Genomic DNA, 14,560 nt, shown 5'->3' on the forward strand with positions numbered 1-14,560 from the left:
ACCAGAAGGAAGAAGAAGACCCTGCAGAGAAAGGCTTTGCAAAAAAAGGGTGTGAGAAAGGATGGTTCCTAATACAGTTCCTAATAGGGAACTAATAAGCTGTTGAATGGATTACTGAATCAGCACTTTAATGATAAAATCTCCTACATAAGTTTAATAATCAAGTCATAAAATCATCAAAGCTTTGATTCCATAAAAGCTCAGTGAGTCACGGCATAAAGATTTGCAACTAAAAATACTGTTAAATTCCGTATCAACTAGTATGTTCCGTAATGATTACAATGGTCTTCAATAAAAATTTCATACACATCTAAAACGTCATAGAAGTGTAATAGTTTATTGATTTCATGGTATCATGAGAATGTGAATTTCCACTAAAACTAAGTAAAAAGAGAGAAATGCAATTTACCTCCATCTGCTATAACAAGATCTCCTGGTGAAGAAACATCATCCTTTTAAAAGAAAACGGAAATTTGTCATAGGTTGATTGGCTCAAGACACATTAAAGATGAAAAGGGAATCAAACTTTTTTTTTTTAAAGATTTTATTTATTTATTTGACAGAGAGAGAGACAGTGAGAGAGGGAACACAAGCAGGGGGAGTGGGAGAGGGAGAAGCAGGCTTCCCACTGAGCAGGGAGCCCGATGTGGGGCTCGATCCCAAGACCCTGGGATCATGACCTGAGCTGAAGGCAGACATTTAATGACTGAGCCACTCAGGTGCCCTGGGAATCAAACTTCTTAATAGTAATAGAGAACTTTTTGCAACAGAATTTTTAATTTTTAATGAGCAAAGCTAAAAATTTTAATATCTTGTTCTCAATTCCCACCCTTTTACACTTCTCTATTGCCTTGTACACTTTAGTCCAGTTATTTTCCACTAAAATTTTCCCCTTCCATAATCACGCTTAGGCCAAGTGCTTTTCCTCCACTCTTCCTCTAATTGCAAATATACCCTAGGTTTTATTGATAACAGGTTTGGTTTTTTTGTTGTTTGTGTTGTTGTTGTTCTGTATACCAACTCTCATAATTTATTGATTCTCATATTTGATTATTAGACAACCTGCAAATCTTTCCTCTTTCAACCCTGAACAGTTTGCTTGTACTGTATATCTAGTTTTTATCTGTCAACAGAGCATCTCCAATCAGGTATTCCAACATTACTGTAAATATATTCATAACTTCGGTGGTTTTATTCCAATGACTACTATTTTCTGTTGTTTTAGAAAAGCCTGAAGTTAGAATTATCATCATTTCTTTGTAAGTGGGTCTTTTACTCTGCTTGCTTTTAACATCTGCTCTTTGGAATATCTGCAATTTCGCCAGGATGTTTTGTTGGAGTGGATTTAATTGTGTTTACCCTGTCAAGATTCATTTTATTTCTTGAATCTCAAGATTCATGTCTTTCATTAAGTCTGAAAACGTCTCAGCTGATCTCTTAGAACAGGTCTTCTCCCTTAATCTCTCTGGTCACTCCCTCTGGAATACCTATTAAACATACGTCAGACACTATTATGCTATCCTCTTCATCTCTAAAGAGTTTTTCATATTGATTTACTGCCTCTCAGCCCTAAATTCATTGCCTCTCATACCTTTAATTGGCTCTAAGAAAATGGATCTGGGCTCTTTAAATATTTTTTGCCAGCCAGTATGAGGTTAAGCTTTCTCAGTTGTGGTAGCCAGAGAGACACTGTAGGAGGAGAAGGGTTTTACTTCTCTGGTTTGGGTGAACTCCTCCCAGGCTCAGCTCCTATAGCACAAGCAGCTTCCCTAGGGCCCACCTCTGCAGTTCAAGCAGCTTCTTTGCATGCCTACTGGCCAGCAGCTTTCCCTAGTAGCCTCGGCCTCAGGTGGTTTTGCAGTGGAGCACCTCCAGTGAGACACTTCCCCAAGAAAAGCTCCCTTGGCAACCCTGGAGGGTGGATTTCCAGCAAGTTGTGCCAGTGGGGCATCACAACAACTGTTCTGCCATCCAATGAGGTATGGCCATGCTCTCTCAAAAAAAAATCAGCCTCTCAGCCCTGCCAGGGACGGGGCTCTTCCTTGGCTGCTCTATGTCAGCCCTAAGCATAGTAGCTAGTCCTCACTACTTCAGTCCCCCTATTATAGCCAATAATTCTTTACGTTAAACTTTCCCTATTCAACAGACTATGTGGTTTCTCTCTTCTGATTGGGCTAAACTGTGCCGTCATGCTACATTATGGATCCTTTCCTCAAATCTGTTTTCTAAATCATTTCTTCTCTCAAGATCTGTGTCTAATCTGCCTCTTCAGCACAATGTTAACCTATTTGTGGAGTTTTAATTTTCAGTGACTGTATTTTCCACTTCTAATGTTATACAAAATTGTTTTTACATACATCCCTCGTCTTTTAAAATCATAGATCTTTCTTTTGCTCTTGGATCTTTCTTTAATGTATTTAACCATTTAAAAAATTACTTATTTTCTATTTTATTTTTTTTTTAAGATTTTTATTTATTTATTTAACAGAGATAGAGAGAGAGCATAAGTAGGCAGAGCGGCAGACAGAGGGAGAGGGAGAAGCGGGCTCTCCGCCGAGCAGGGAGCCCAATGTGGGGCTCGATCCCAGAACCCTGGGATCATGACCTGAGCCGAAGGCAGCCGCTTAACCGACTGAGCCACCCAGGCGCCCCTTATTTTCTATTTTAATAGATCTCCACCAGAAGTTCTTAGAGGTCTAATCTTGTTATTTGTTGTATTTGCTAACATTCACTCATGGTGAATTATTCCTCATATATTTTATTTTATTTTTAATTTTTTATTGTTATGTTAATCACCACACATTACATCATTAGTTTTTGATCCTCATATATTTTAAATTTTTGGATTTTGACCTCATTTCATGGAGGGCTTTTAACTTCAGGACTCAAGTACAGTCTACATTGAAGCTGTTTCTTCCACAGTTCTTTTTTTGTTTCTACTAGGTACCTCAGGGTTATTGCCAGCCGCGGGACCCTTTCTATGTTACATTTTTAGTTCGAGAGTTCCTGGACCATGCAGATGATGTAAAAGAATCAAACTGTAAGCTCAAGAGAAAGCATGCCTATGGCTATGAATTCTCAGGGGAAACAATTTTTTCCCTACCCAGTATCAGATAAATTCCCTTGCTGTTGCCCTGTGCTGTTTGTCAGGGAGTACTGCTCTCTGAGGGTTCTCATTCTATGCAGGATCTCCATTCTCACCCCACAACTGGCCTGAATACTCTCTAGTCCTCATAATGGCATCAATATCCAAGCCCTGTGGCCACCAAGACCAGCACACCTTACCTGGCAGTTACAGCACTGTCTAGTCCTCTCCCGTGCCCTCATCGCTTTTCACATCCTTTCCCCACCCCATGGAGTATTTTCACCCAACTCTGCTTCTTCCTTTCGACCTTCTATAAACAGAACACTTAGAACTAACTATGCTTTAGCAGTTCGGAATTCCTCTAGGTTCTACCCTCTATTTTCAACCCTTTATGTAGGTCTAGTTTCTATCTGTTGCTGTGTACTTTCAGTGTCTACTTTTCATTCTGCTTTGGGGTTTTGTCCCTGAGACCGTGTTTCCTAGTTCCTAGCAGTGCAGCATGTGGGCAAGCTCCATTTCATTCACATGTCCACCCCGGCCTCCAGCATGTCTAGAAGGGAGGTCAGGCATATTCTGAAGGACTCTTTGTGACGACTGTCGACCTAAGTGGATCACTAACTTCGCTCATCTGAAGAACAGAATTATGTATAAGGAAAACATATGAAGGAAAAACACACAAAAGAAAATGCAAACAAAAGAAACCATGGAAAAACCAGGAATGAGGATTTTAAAACAGGATCCAAAGCATACCTCTATATCATCTTTAAAGATAGCTGGGGCAGGTTTGTATTCTGGATCTTCCACATCCCTGTTAAAATACCAACAGATGCTACAATTATTGTACTGGACTTAAAATTTCTCCTGAAAGGACAAATGGAGTCTTGTTGGAAGGACTTTTTAACATGTTTCAGACTGAAATCTCTATTCGTTAGCCTGATGATCCCAAGTCACAGCGTGAAGCCGGTTACTTGGCAAGTCAGAAGAAAGCTACTCTAATTGACTCTTACTACCAAGTTCGCTTTTAAATGTGGTAATATTAACCTTAATACAGTCCCCTACTTTTCTCTTTTGGTAAGAAAATAAAGATAGTAAAGATCTTGTAAGAGTTACAATGAACAAACATCCTATTTCTCTTAAGTTGTAATATTCTTTGTCTTCTTCCTTCTATGCCCTTAGAATTGTATGGCTTTAATGGCCATGACCATTAAGAATGGAAAAATGAAGGACTCACCACAAGGATGGGTATGGGGCAGATGGAGTCTCTTCCTTGAGCACACCACTGGATAAACACTAACTTATTAGAGTTTCGTTAACTCTTAGATTGTAAACTCCAATTCTCTTACTACTACATTATTTAAAGATAAACATCACTGGCAGAACATGCTGCTGTTGATAGAGATATATGGAGAAATCAAGCCTCTGAAGTGCACATACCCATCCATATAATCATTTGCCCTCTGTTCTGCAGCGACTGCTTTCTCATCAGGTTTTCCCACTCTTTCCAAGAAGCATAATGCTGGGTCTGCTCGGATAGTGTTATATTTTTCATAACCTGGAGGGATCACCAATTATGAAAGTAAAAAGGATAAAAAGAAAAAAGATGTGTGAATATAAGCATTCCTCATATTTAGAGCAAATGATGTTCCTGGACTAAAGGGACCATATATTAAAATAATACAGGGTAAGGTAAGTTTTCTAGAAATTGTCACAAATATTACATGGTCCGGCATAGGTATATTTAAGTTTAGATTAAATTTATCAGTTAAAATGAAAAATAGGGGCAGGTCATGTATGCCACCCCTTTCATGAAAAAGTGTAAGGGACTGACAGACATAATTTGGTAGTTTGTGCTTTACATGGTATGTATTAATAACATCAGTGTTACTGGAATGAAGCTATAGGTGGAAATCGTTAAACTGAGAACTAGCTGAATTACAGTATACACAGAAGATGACTCTATCTACCTTCCTTCTCACTTACCATGTTTAAAAACTCCAATAAGAAGTGACTTATCAGCATCAAAATCCCACCATTCAGCAGGAACTTCTGAGTGGTCTGGTTCTGGGACCCAAACATCAATGTCACTTAAAAAAAAAATCACGATATGGCACTATGAATTATTACAAACAAGTCAAAGAGGAGGTAAACTTTACCTAGCTTGTAAAAAGCATTATGGTTTTAAAGAAAAAGACATTATGATTTTATTACATTGATTTTTTTTTTATTTTCCACAATTACCACCAGTTAAAATTACAAAATTGTACATGACCAACAAAGTTACTAAAAAATGAATTAATATCCTTAAGCTCAACAGAAGACATTTTTCAACAGGTTTACTTTACTCTTAAGGAATCATATTCTTTCCACTGATTTCCTTTAGATATATAAACACAGCATTTTATGGGAGACTAGAATCTTATGTCAGCAAACAAATTGACAAAAATCAGCTGGTTCAAATATTTCATTTTGTATATGAGGAGACTGGGGCCCTAGAAGGGCAAATTAATGGCTTTAGGCTGCAAAACAAGGCATATCTTCTCTAGACTGCTACTGGTAAGAAAATGCCACTGACAAATTAAGCACTGCTTACAAGCAAAAGAAAATGGCAAGTTTTGATTCATAATTTGACTAAAACACTCAAAGTGCTATTTTTATGTTGTATATAAATATCATGCCTAAAAATGACAATATGATAAACTACTAAAACTATAATAAATCCATGATGCTTTGGTAATTTGGCTGTTTTCATAAGTATGAAACAACTACTAAAGAGCACTTACAATTCTGCAAACATAACTTCCTTTGCTATCATTTGAAATTATTATTTTCCCAGAAACCTTTTATAAGTAACACATACAACACCACTAAAAATGAAAATATGCCATGTATAGGACTGAAATGTTTACTTTTTCACAAAGTGATTCAAGCCATTGTCTCCCTTAGCCTAGCATACAGCTAACATCTGACAATAATTAGCAAATGAATACTATTAATTTTCATACACACACACACACACACACACACACACACACACACATATCATTCTTATATTTTATTCAACAAAGAAGGTACAGGGGTGCCTGGGTGGCTCAGTCAGTTAAGCATTTGACTCTTGATTTTTGGCTCAGATCATGATCTCAGGGCCGTGGGATTAAATTCCATGTGGGGCTCCGCGCTCAATGGGGAGTCTACTTTTCTCCTCCCTCTGCCCCTTCCCCCCTCAAATAAATAATACATCTTTTTTTTTTAAAGATTTTATCTATTTATTTGAGAGCAAAAGAGAGAACAAGCAGGGGGAGGGGCAGAGGGAGAGAGACAAGCCGACTCCCTGCTGAGCAGGGAGCCCAAGGAGGGGCTGGTTCCCAGGACCCTGAGCTCATGACCCAGGCCAATGGCAGATGCTTAACCGAGCTACCTAGTCGCCCTACTAAATAGATCTTAAAAAAAAAAAGGGTAGAGATTGTATAGGATAAATTACCTTGGGAAATCAAATTTTCTAGTTGAGAATTTCTCTATTTGATATTCGTGAATTATTAATTTTTAAAGAATGAGAGATAATAAAACATAACAAAAATTAAGTAGAATTTCATCTCCTTGTCTTAGCACCAAAACTTCCTAAGTTAATAAACAAAGGCCTATTGTCTTGAAAAAATGGGAAGTTTCCAACTTACGATTAAGTTGTGTAGCGAAAGTTCATTTGTAAGTTCACTGTCTTTGGGAACTCAAAATAACTTTTCATACAGAAATAAACTGATAAATGGTCTATATGTTCCTGAGCTAGTCCACAAGAACGCAATACTTAGCTACTAATATAGTAGAAATAAAGGATAATGGCAATGAAAACGAAAGACTTACAAGTCTTGTAAGTAAATAAAACACGAAATATAGAAAGGAAATTACTTTTTATTTTTCATGTTTTGCCAGTAGAAAAAAGTTTTTAACCCAAGGAATATGGAGAAAAGGATGGAGACGTTTCTCTAGATTCTTAAAGAAAATTTTCTGCACTTAAACGAACATCTTACTACCTCTAATTTTTCTTAAAAAACAAAAGGGTTACAATCACAGTATTTTCTAGCTTACTGTAGGAAAATACAGAAAGAGTGACTTTCCTGTGATACAATGAAAGCTGAAAAAATGATGAGGAAAAATACAGTTAAAGAAGATATTTATTTTTGATTGATTTTCTGACCAAGACTAAAGCAAGCGTTAAGAACCAAAAGAGGAAGGCAAGAGCAAAGTAAGTGGGTCAGGTAGTTCCCCTCACCAACCATCAGGTGGCACTCTAAGCTCAACACACTGGGATGACCATCGTCAGTAGACTTTCCTGCTTAAAAAGAGCTTATACGTACCCAGACTTCCAGTGAAGTGCCAGATGCATGTTAAGTGTTTGTTAACTGCTAGGGAAAGGGGTACAACAATGTGCATGTGCTCCTGTTGTTGATTTCTATTTTTAAAGATTCAGTTCATGTTCTGTCTTTTGCATAAAGCCATCTTTAACTTCCCCAGGCTAGACCATTCATGTAAAATGTATTTAAACAGCACTCACTACGTGCCACAGAAATGCTAAGGCAGACACTCGCTGCTCTTGTGAAGAGGTACCTGCAATACTGCACGGTGCGCGCTGTGACACTGGACCTTGGATATGTGCCTGACCCGGACTTAAGAGGCCAGGAAAGGCTGAGCTGATGCCAGTGGAGCATTGAGATGGGGGAGAATGGAGGCAAGTGGGAAAGGCAATGTTTCAGCAAGACTGCAAAGGCCTGGATATAGTATAGAAACAAAAACTCACACCACAGAAAAGATGACAGCATCCAAGAAAAGGTGAGAAGAAGAGAGCACCTATGAGAAGACATTTAAGAGACAGGCTGAAGACGAGCTGCAAGGCAGTGAGCAGAAACCTCAAAAGAACCTCTACAGGCGAATACAGGTTGTGCGTCTGACTGTTGGTTCTGGCTTGGGTTGTGGGATTGAGCCCCATGTTGGGCTCCATGCTCAGGGGGGAGTTGCTTGAGAGTCTTTCCCTCTGCCCCTCCCCACCACTCTCAAATAAATAAATACATCCTTAAAAAAAGGTACAGTAAGACAAACACTATGATATATCCATGGGTTAGCAGCAAGCATATTGGTGAGGACTTCTTGGAGTAGGTGGTGGAGTGAGGGGCAGAGGCTGAACTGTGGTGGGCAGCACATTGTAAATGGAAGGGGAGAAAAAGGAGACAGATACGGAAGTCTGGCTGTGAAATCAAGCACAGTAATCCTATGATAGTGTGAGGAGACACTGGGTCCAAAGTGTCGTGTGACTTTGTGTGTCTGTGTCTACGCTGAGGGAAATGTGAACATGTGAAAGTCCAAATGAGAAGCCAAAGAGGGGGAGATTAATGAAAGGGGAAAATGTACGGATAATTCACAGAATGTAGTTTCTGGGAAATCACAAGTGGATAGGATCCCGTCAGGCCAAGGGAAAAGAGGAGTCACTCAAGTCAACAAATATTTATTGGGTGTTACTATGTCCCAGATTCTAGGGGCTGTGAAAAGAAAGATCAATAAAACAGCATATTTAACCTTCAAGCTTAAACTGTAACAGGAAGAGAAAGACATACAAATAAATATAACCTTAACAGGCATCATGAATAGATAAAATAAGGTCAGGCAGTAGTGAGTGACTGGTAGGCTGCTTTAGCTAGGGAGGCCAGGGAAGGCCTCTGGGAGGAGGTAAAACGTGAACTGAGGTCTGAATAACTTGAAGAGACAGTTCTGTGGAAGAGGAGGTGCAGAAGTCTACCAGGAGGTAGAGCACAGAAGGAGCTTGATATGCTGGAGAGACAGAAACACCAGTGTGGCTGCAGCATCGTGGGTAAGGGACAGAATGAAGGAAGAGGTCACAAGTTATGTAGGGCCATAGGGAGTATGGATTTTATTCTAAGAAAAATGAGAAAAATCTGGTACGTTTGAAGAAGAGGAGCGCCATGGCCAGAGTTCTGCTTCAGAAAGATCACTCTGGCTGCTGTGTGAGTGAAGGTCAGCCTGTAGAGAGGAGGCAGAGACCCAGTGAGGAGGCCACTGCAAAAGTCTAAACGTGGCATAATGGTGGCGTGCACTAGAGATTTAGCAGAGGACGTGGTGAAAAGTGCTCAGATTTGGGTGTACACTATACTTTGTGGAGCTCACAGATCCTTCTGAGGGATTTAAGGAAGAGAGGAATCAAGAATGGCACCTGAGCAACTGGATGGTCCACCATTTAGCAGGATGGAGAAGGCCTGTGTGTGGGAAGGTAGGAGGAAAAAGGTTGGAGGCAGAAGATTTGGAGAGCCAGGGAAACTAAGATGTCAATTAGACTGTCCAGTGGGTATGTTAGGAGGCAGCTCTCTCGGATTAGAGCTCTGGGATGAACAGGTAAGTCTGAGAGTCTTCTGTTTCTTGATCAGATTTGATTCCGAAGGAGAGTATAGCCAAGAAAGAGAGCTCAGGGCAGAGCTCCTGGACAATCATAGCAAAATGAAGAGGAAAGACCAGGGAGGAAAACGGCAACAGGGGGGTAAACTTGCATAATGCCTACAGAAGACAGAATTTCAAAAAAGAAAAAAAGGTAAAAAAAAAAAAAAAAGAACATAGCATTTCAAGAAGGGAGATGTAGAATAAGGAGCTAAGAGACCAGGGCACTGGATGGATCATATACGGACATAAAAGTCAGTCCCTGGAACAAGAGGGAAGAGAAAAGACTGAGCGCAGAAAGGTGAAGTTTTAGATTTGGTGGCAGGAAGCTTACTCCTACTGCTCTTATTATTATTATTATTATAGCTTTTATTAGTGACAGAGCCAAAGACTGAGACTAATGGAGGAAAGGCAACAAATTGGCAAGGGTGAATTCTCTACATTTGGTGGAATTTTCTTCTTGTGAACTTCACTGAATAAGGAGCCACTTAATTACAATTTTCTGGTCCTATAACTTTTGCCTCATCATGTTACTGAAAATATCAACAGGTTATTTAATTTACCTTGCATCAACTCCATCAAATACTTTCTGACACTCGTTTCCAATGACTTCTTGCTTTAGATAATATAGCATTCTTACACGAAGCAAAACCCTAAAAATGAGGGAAAAGGATTAAAAAGACACAAAGATATTAATCATTAAAGAAAATTCATCCATGAGTTAAAATTGGAAAAGAATTTGTATACAGAATTTTTATAATTAAATAATAATTACTTCTGATTAAATAAATCTCATTACTACCATATATAGTACAATAGGTTTCTCCAAAATCTTCACAATCATCATAATTTAATATCCAAGTAAGATATAATGAGATCATTTGGAGGCCAGTTTTATTTCTCTCTCTGTTGATGAAAACAGTGACACAAGAGGTACCATGATTTGCTGAAGGATACCCTGTAAGATTAAGATTAGGATTGGTCCTAGACCACACTGTCTCTGTACTCAAAATCAGCATGCTTTAAGATTTTTAATAAATTCAGAAATATAAACTTTTAATGAGTTGTGTTAAAAATACCCTACTACCTACTTATTACAGTGGTGTTTTATATGTTTTTTGTATCCTTCATCTTGAAGTAGCTGCTCAGGATTATATTTTCGAAGCCATTCTGCTTTCTGTATATCAAATGAGCTTGTTTGAGTCTTTACTTTCTTCCCTTTCCGACCCCTGGGTACAGGGGCTGATAGGCCTGTTAAAATGAGAAGGACACATGAAATCAGGGATAATTTGTATAAAGTTTTGCAATTTGAAACATTTTTTTCAAAACAAGAAATTTCTGGAGACTTTTGGAGGTCTGTGCAGGCTATATAGAGATCTTTAAAATATTAACGGTAACAACTCTGATACCCAATCGCAAGGTAAGTCAACGTGATAATTGTATACACATTATTAACAGTTCCCCCCTGCAAGTACCCAACAATTCTGTAATTCTGAAATTAATCACTCTGACTTACTTTTTGTTCCAAAACACATTATTTTTTTCCAAATGTAAAACCCAAAAGCTCAGACCTGTCCCTCTACTTTACTTTTAGCTTCCCGAGTTATAAAATAGTAAGTTTTGGTCTCTTGATTTTCAAAACCGGATTAGGTTTAGTCATTGTGGGTTCTTATTTAAGAGAGCTAAATTCATTTTATTTCTGACACCTTTGTGAAATATTTTTTTTTCCTGTAAGATTTTAAATAATCTCTACACCCAATGTGGGGCTTGAATTTACAACCCCAAGATCAAGAGTTGCATGCTCCACTGACTGAGCCAGCTGGGCGCCCCTGAAATATTTATTTTTTTAAAGATTTATTTATTTGAAAGAGAGAAAACAAGTGCAAGTGGGGAGAGAGGCACAGGAAGAGAACCCTCAAGCAGACTTCCTGCTGAACATGGAGCCCAACATGGGGGGTGGATCTCATGACCCATGAGATCATGACCTGATGACACCAAGAGTTGGACGGTTAACCGACTCAGTCACCTAGGTGCCCCTGAAATATTTCAAAAATACAAAAAAGTATTCTTAGTCTCAATCTTAACATATTCCATATCTGGTCAGTTTTTCATTAAAGGGAATAGGTATGCAGAGTTGAAGTCCAATTCACTCCTTCCTTCCCAGAGATAATCACTACCCTGTATTTGTCTAGTCATTCCATGCCTGTTTGTACTGGTAGGATGGAGAAATATTTCGTATTTAAGTTTTCAGACATTACAGAACACAGGCAATTCTGCAACTTATTATGTTGGTAATTTTTTGAGATATATACTTGCTGACTCAAGAGGCTGTAACTTACCTATTTTCCTGCCATGTAAAAATCTACTGTATGACTATCACTTGCATGTATACCACTGCTTACCTATGAATCTTCAGTGATGCTGGAGTTGTTTCACTTAAAATTTTTAACAATTACTAAAAATAAAGTTTTGATTCCTTTCAATTCTTATCTATCTTTTCCCTGCTGTACTCTACCAGCTAGGAGTTTCACCACAATGGTAAATAGAAGCTTGATGTGGACTTGCCCATTTCTTCTTAAAATTCTGGCAATTTTTTATTTATATTTTGAGACTATTTTGTTTAATGTATAAAGCTTATACTTGTTATTTCTTCTTTTTTTAGGGGGGAGGGGCAGCCGGGCGCCCCCTGTTATAGCTTCTTTTATGGATCAGTCATTTTTATTATTATTGTGTAGTCTCTTTTTGATCCTAATTAATGCCTTCCACCTTAAAGTGTACTTTGTTCTATGTTACTACTCATACTGTTCTATATTCCAGCCCTCTTCACTCTTAAGCAGGCCCACACCCAGCGCTGAGCCTGATGCAGGGCTTCGTCTCAGGACCCCAAGATCATCACCTGAGCCAAAACCAAGAGTGAGACACTTAATGGACTGAGTCACCCAGGCGCCCCTAGAGAATAAACTTTCAGTCCTTCTTTATTGTGGCTACACAGAGTTGAAGAGGGTGTCTGGCAATCTGAACTTTCTTTAAACAACTTCTAGTCAAAATCTCTGTCCTTACGCCTACTTTCAGAGGTTCCTGATGTGTCACAAACTGGAACTTTTGGGTAATCTATAAAGCACATTGATTGGTTGTTGCCTTTTCCTACTGCTGACCTGAGATATGGTTCTCTCTGGTTGATTGAGTTAGTAGCCACTCATCTATTTTCTTCTAAAACTGTGTCGCTATTTCCTCTCCCACTCTCTCTCTTCTTTTGAGGGTTTATGCCTATTTATTTTTTAATCACGGAATTAAGCAGATTCAAAAATAGATGGAATAATATGATGGATCACTATGTCCCATCATCCAACTTTAATAATTACCAGCTTATGGTAATTTTGTTTCATCTGTACCCTGTTCACTCCCCAACCTTCCATATTATTTTGAAGTAAATCTAAGACATCACTCAGTTCGTTAATAAATATCTGAGTATCTCTTAGTGATAGTATATGGTCTCCTTTTAAAAAATACCATTATTGGCCCTCAGAAATGCACTAATACTTCTCTAATACTTGATATTCAAATGTACTATTATTTAATAAAGATAATAAAAAAAAATCCTGGGTTGTCTGTTTTCGTCAGGATCCAAATCAGGCCCCCACACTGCAACTGGCTGAGGACTCTCCAATCTTGTAGGGTATAGCAGAGTTCTCAATCTCAGCACTATCAGTATTTTGAGCCGCATCGTTCTTCATTGTGGGGAGCTGTCTGCGCCCCCTTGGCCTCTACCTACTAGATGCTAGTAACAAGCTCAAAGCAGTGACAACCCTGAATGGTGGCAGGACTAGGCGCAAAATCATGTCTGGTTGAGAACCCCACTGGTTTATACATAGCCTCTCTATCCACCCCCCTTTTGTTTGTTGAAGAAACTAGGACTTCTGCCTGTAGAATTGATCAAGCATAATGCCTTATTTTTTTCTTTCTCTTTAACGACATGTAAGTGCGGTTTCAAGGAAGAGGGATATATTTGTGTCAATCTTTACCGGTAGTCCACTCTTCACATTACTAATTTCCTTGTCCCCTATTAAGACAGACTCCAGTGACCACCCTAATCCAAAATAGGTGCTTTCTGTTTTTCTCCATCTCAGCACTTACTTATTTCACAATACTTAACACATTCTGTAATTATTTATCTACTTTCTTATTATGTCTGTCTACCTGGCTGGAATGGAAAGTTCCCGAGCTCAGGGATCTTGTTTCTTCTCTTTTTAGTACCTTGCACAAGAAGGACATAGAAGCCACTATAGCAGGTATTTATTGATTAAACAGAACAAAACTGTAACACAGATTTCAGGATGTAGTAATCTTTTTTTATTTTTACAGAAAATTCAATTACTTTATGCTATGTAAGAATTACTTTATGCAGAAAAGAACATTTTATTAGAAAGGATGTAGAGAAAAAAGTACTTACATATATCTCTGACAGAATTGTAAATTGGTATAGCCATATCTGGTGGCAAATTAAAGTACTGATGAAAACTTAAAATGTATATCAATGTTTCCTAACTTTAATATATATACTAATTGCAAAGGAACTTGTTAAAATGTAGATTCTGATTCAGTAAGTCTGATGCCTAAGATTCTGTATTTCTAAGAAGCTCCCAAGAGATGCTGATACTATTAATCCACAGACAACATTTTAGGTACTAAGGATGTATAAATGCTGTATCTCAACAATTCCATTTCTTGGTATGTATCTCAGTCAAAGATTTATTCACATGCAGAAGGAAAAATGCAGAGGATCATCACTGAAACTTTTCAATTGTCTAAAAACTGGAAATGTCCTAAGCGCCCATCATTAAAGCAGATGCTAAATAAACAATATCTGCACTACAAACTACTAAAAAGGAGTTTTAAAAATGAGATAGATCGACATGATTACAAATGGGAAGACTGCTGGGATGACAACCTGCAAACTGATATATGTTTGATTAACAACCCAAGTGCAGGTAAAGCTGTGTGTAAAACCCAACCAAACAGAGAAGCTGGTAGTTTCTAAGTTGG

General features: G+C 38.3%; 1 protein-coding gene across 14 annotated transcripts in view; it reads right to left on the reverse strand.

Annotated features, from left to right (window-relative positions):
- Positions 1-14,560, reverse strand: part of CHD9 (chromodomain helicase DNA binding protein 9) — a 230,132-nt gene that overhangs the window by 29,572 nt on the left and 186,000 nt on the right. For all 14 annotated transcript variants that reach the window (XM_025852347.2, XM_073884387.1, XM_073884390.1 and 11 more), the window contains 6 exons: positions 10,609-10,768; positions 10,081-10,170; positions 5,066-5,169; positions 4,520-4,637; positions 3,836-3,893; positions 410-452 (listed from right to left, as the gene is read on the reverse strand). In XM_025852347.2, the coding sequence (XP_025708132.1) occupies positions 410-452; positions 3,836-3,893; positions 4,520-4,637; positions 5,066-5,169; positions 10,081-10,170; positions 10,609-10,768 (573 nt within the window). The remainder of the gene's footprint in view (positions 1-409; positions 453-3,835; positions 3,894-4,519; positions 4,638-5,065; positions 5,170-10,080; positions 10,171-10,608; positions 10,769-14,560) is intronic.

The sequence above is a fragment of the Callorhinus ursinus genome, unplaced genomic scaffold (genome assembly GCF_003265705.2).
Source record: "Callorhinus ursinus isolate GAN/ISIS: 27379988/994484 unplaced genomic scaffold, GSC_fseal_2.0 scaffold56, whole genome shotgun sequence".
NCBI lineage: Eukaryota > Metazoa > Chordata > Mammalia > Carnivora > Otariidae > Callorhinus > Callorhinus ursinus.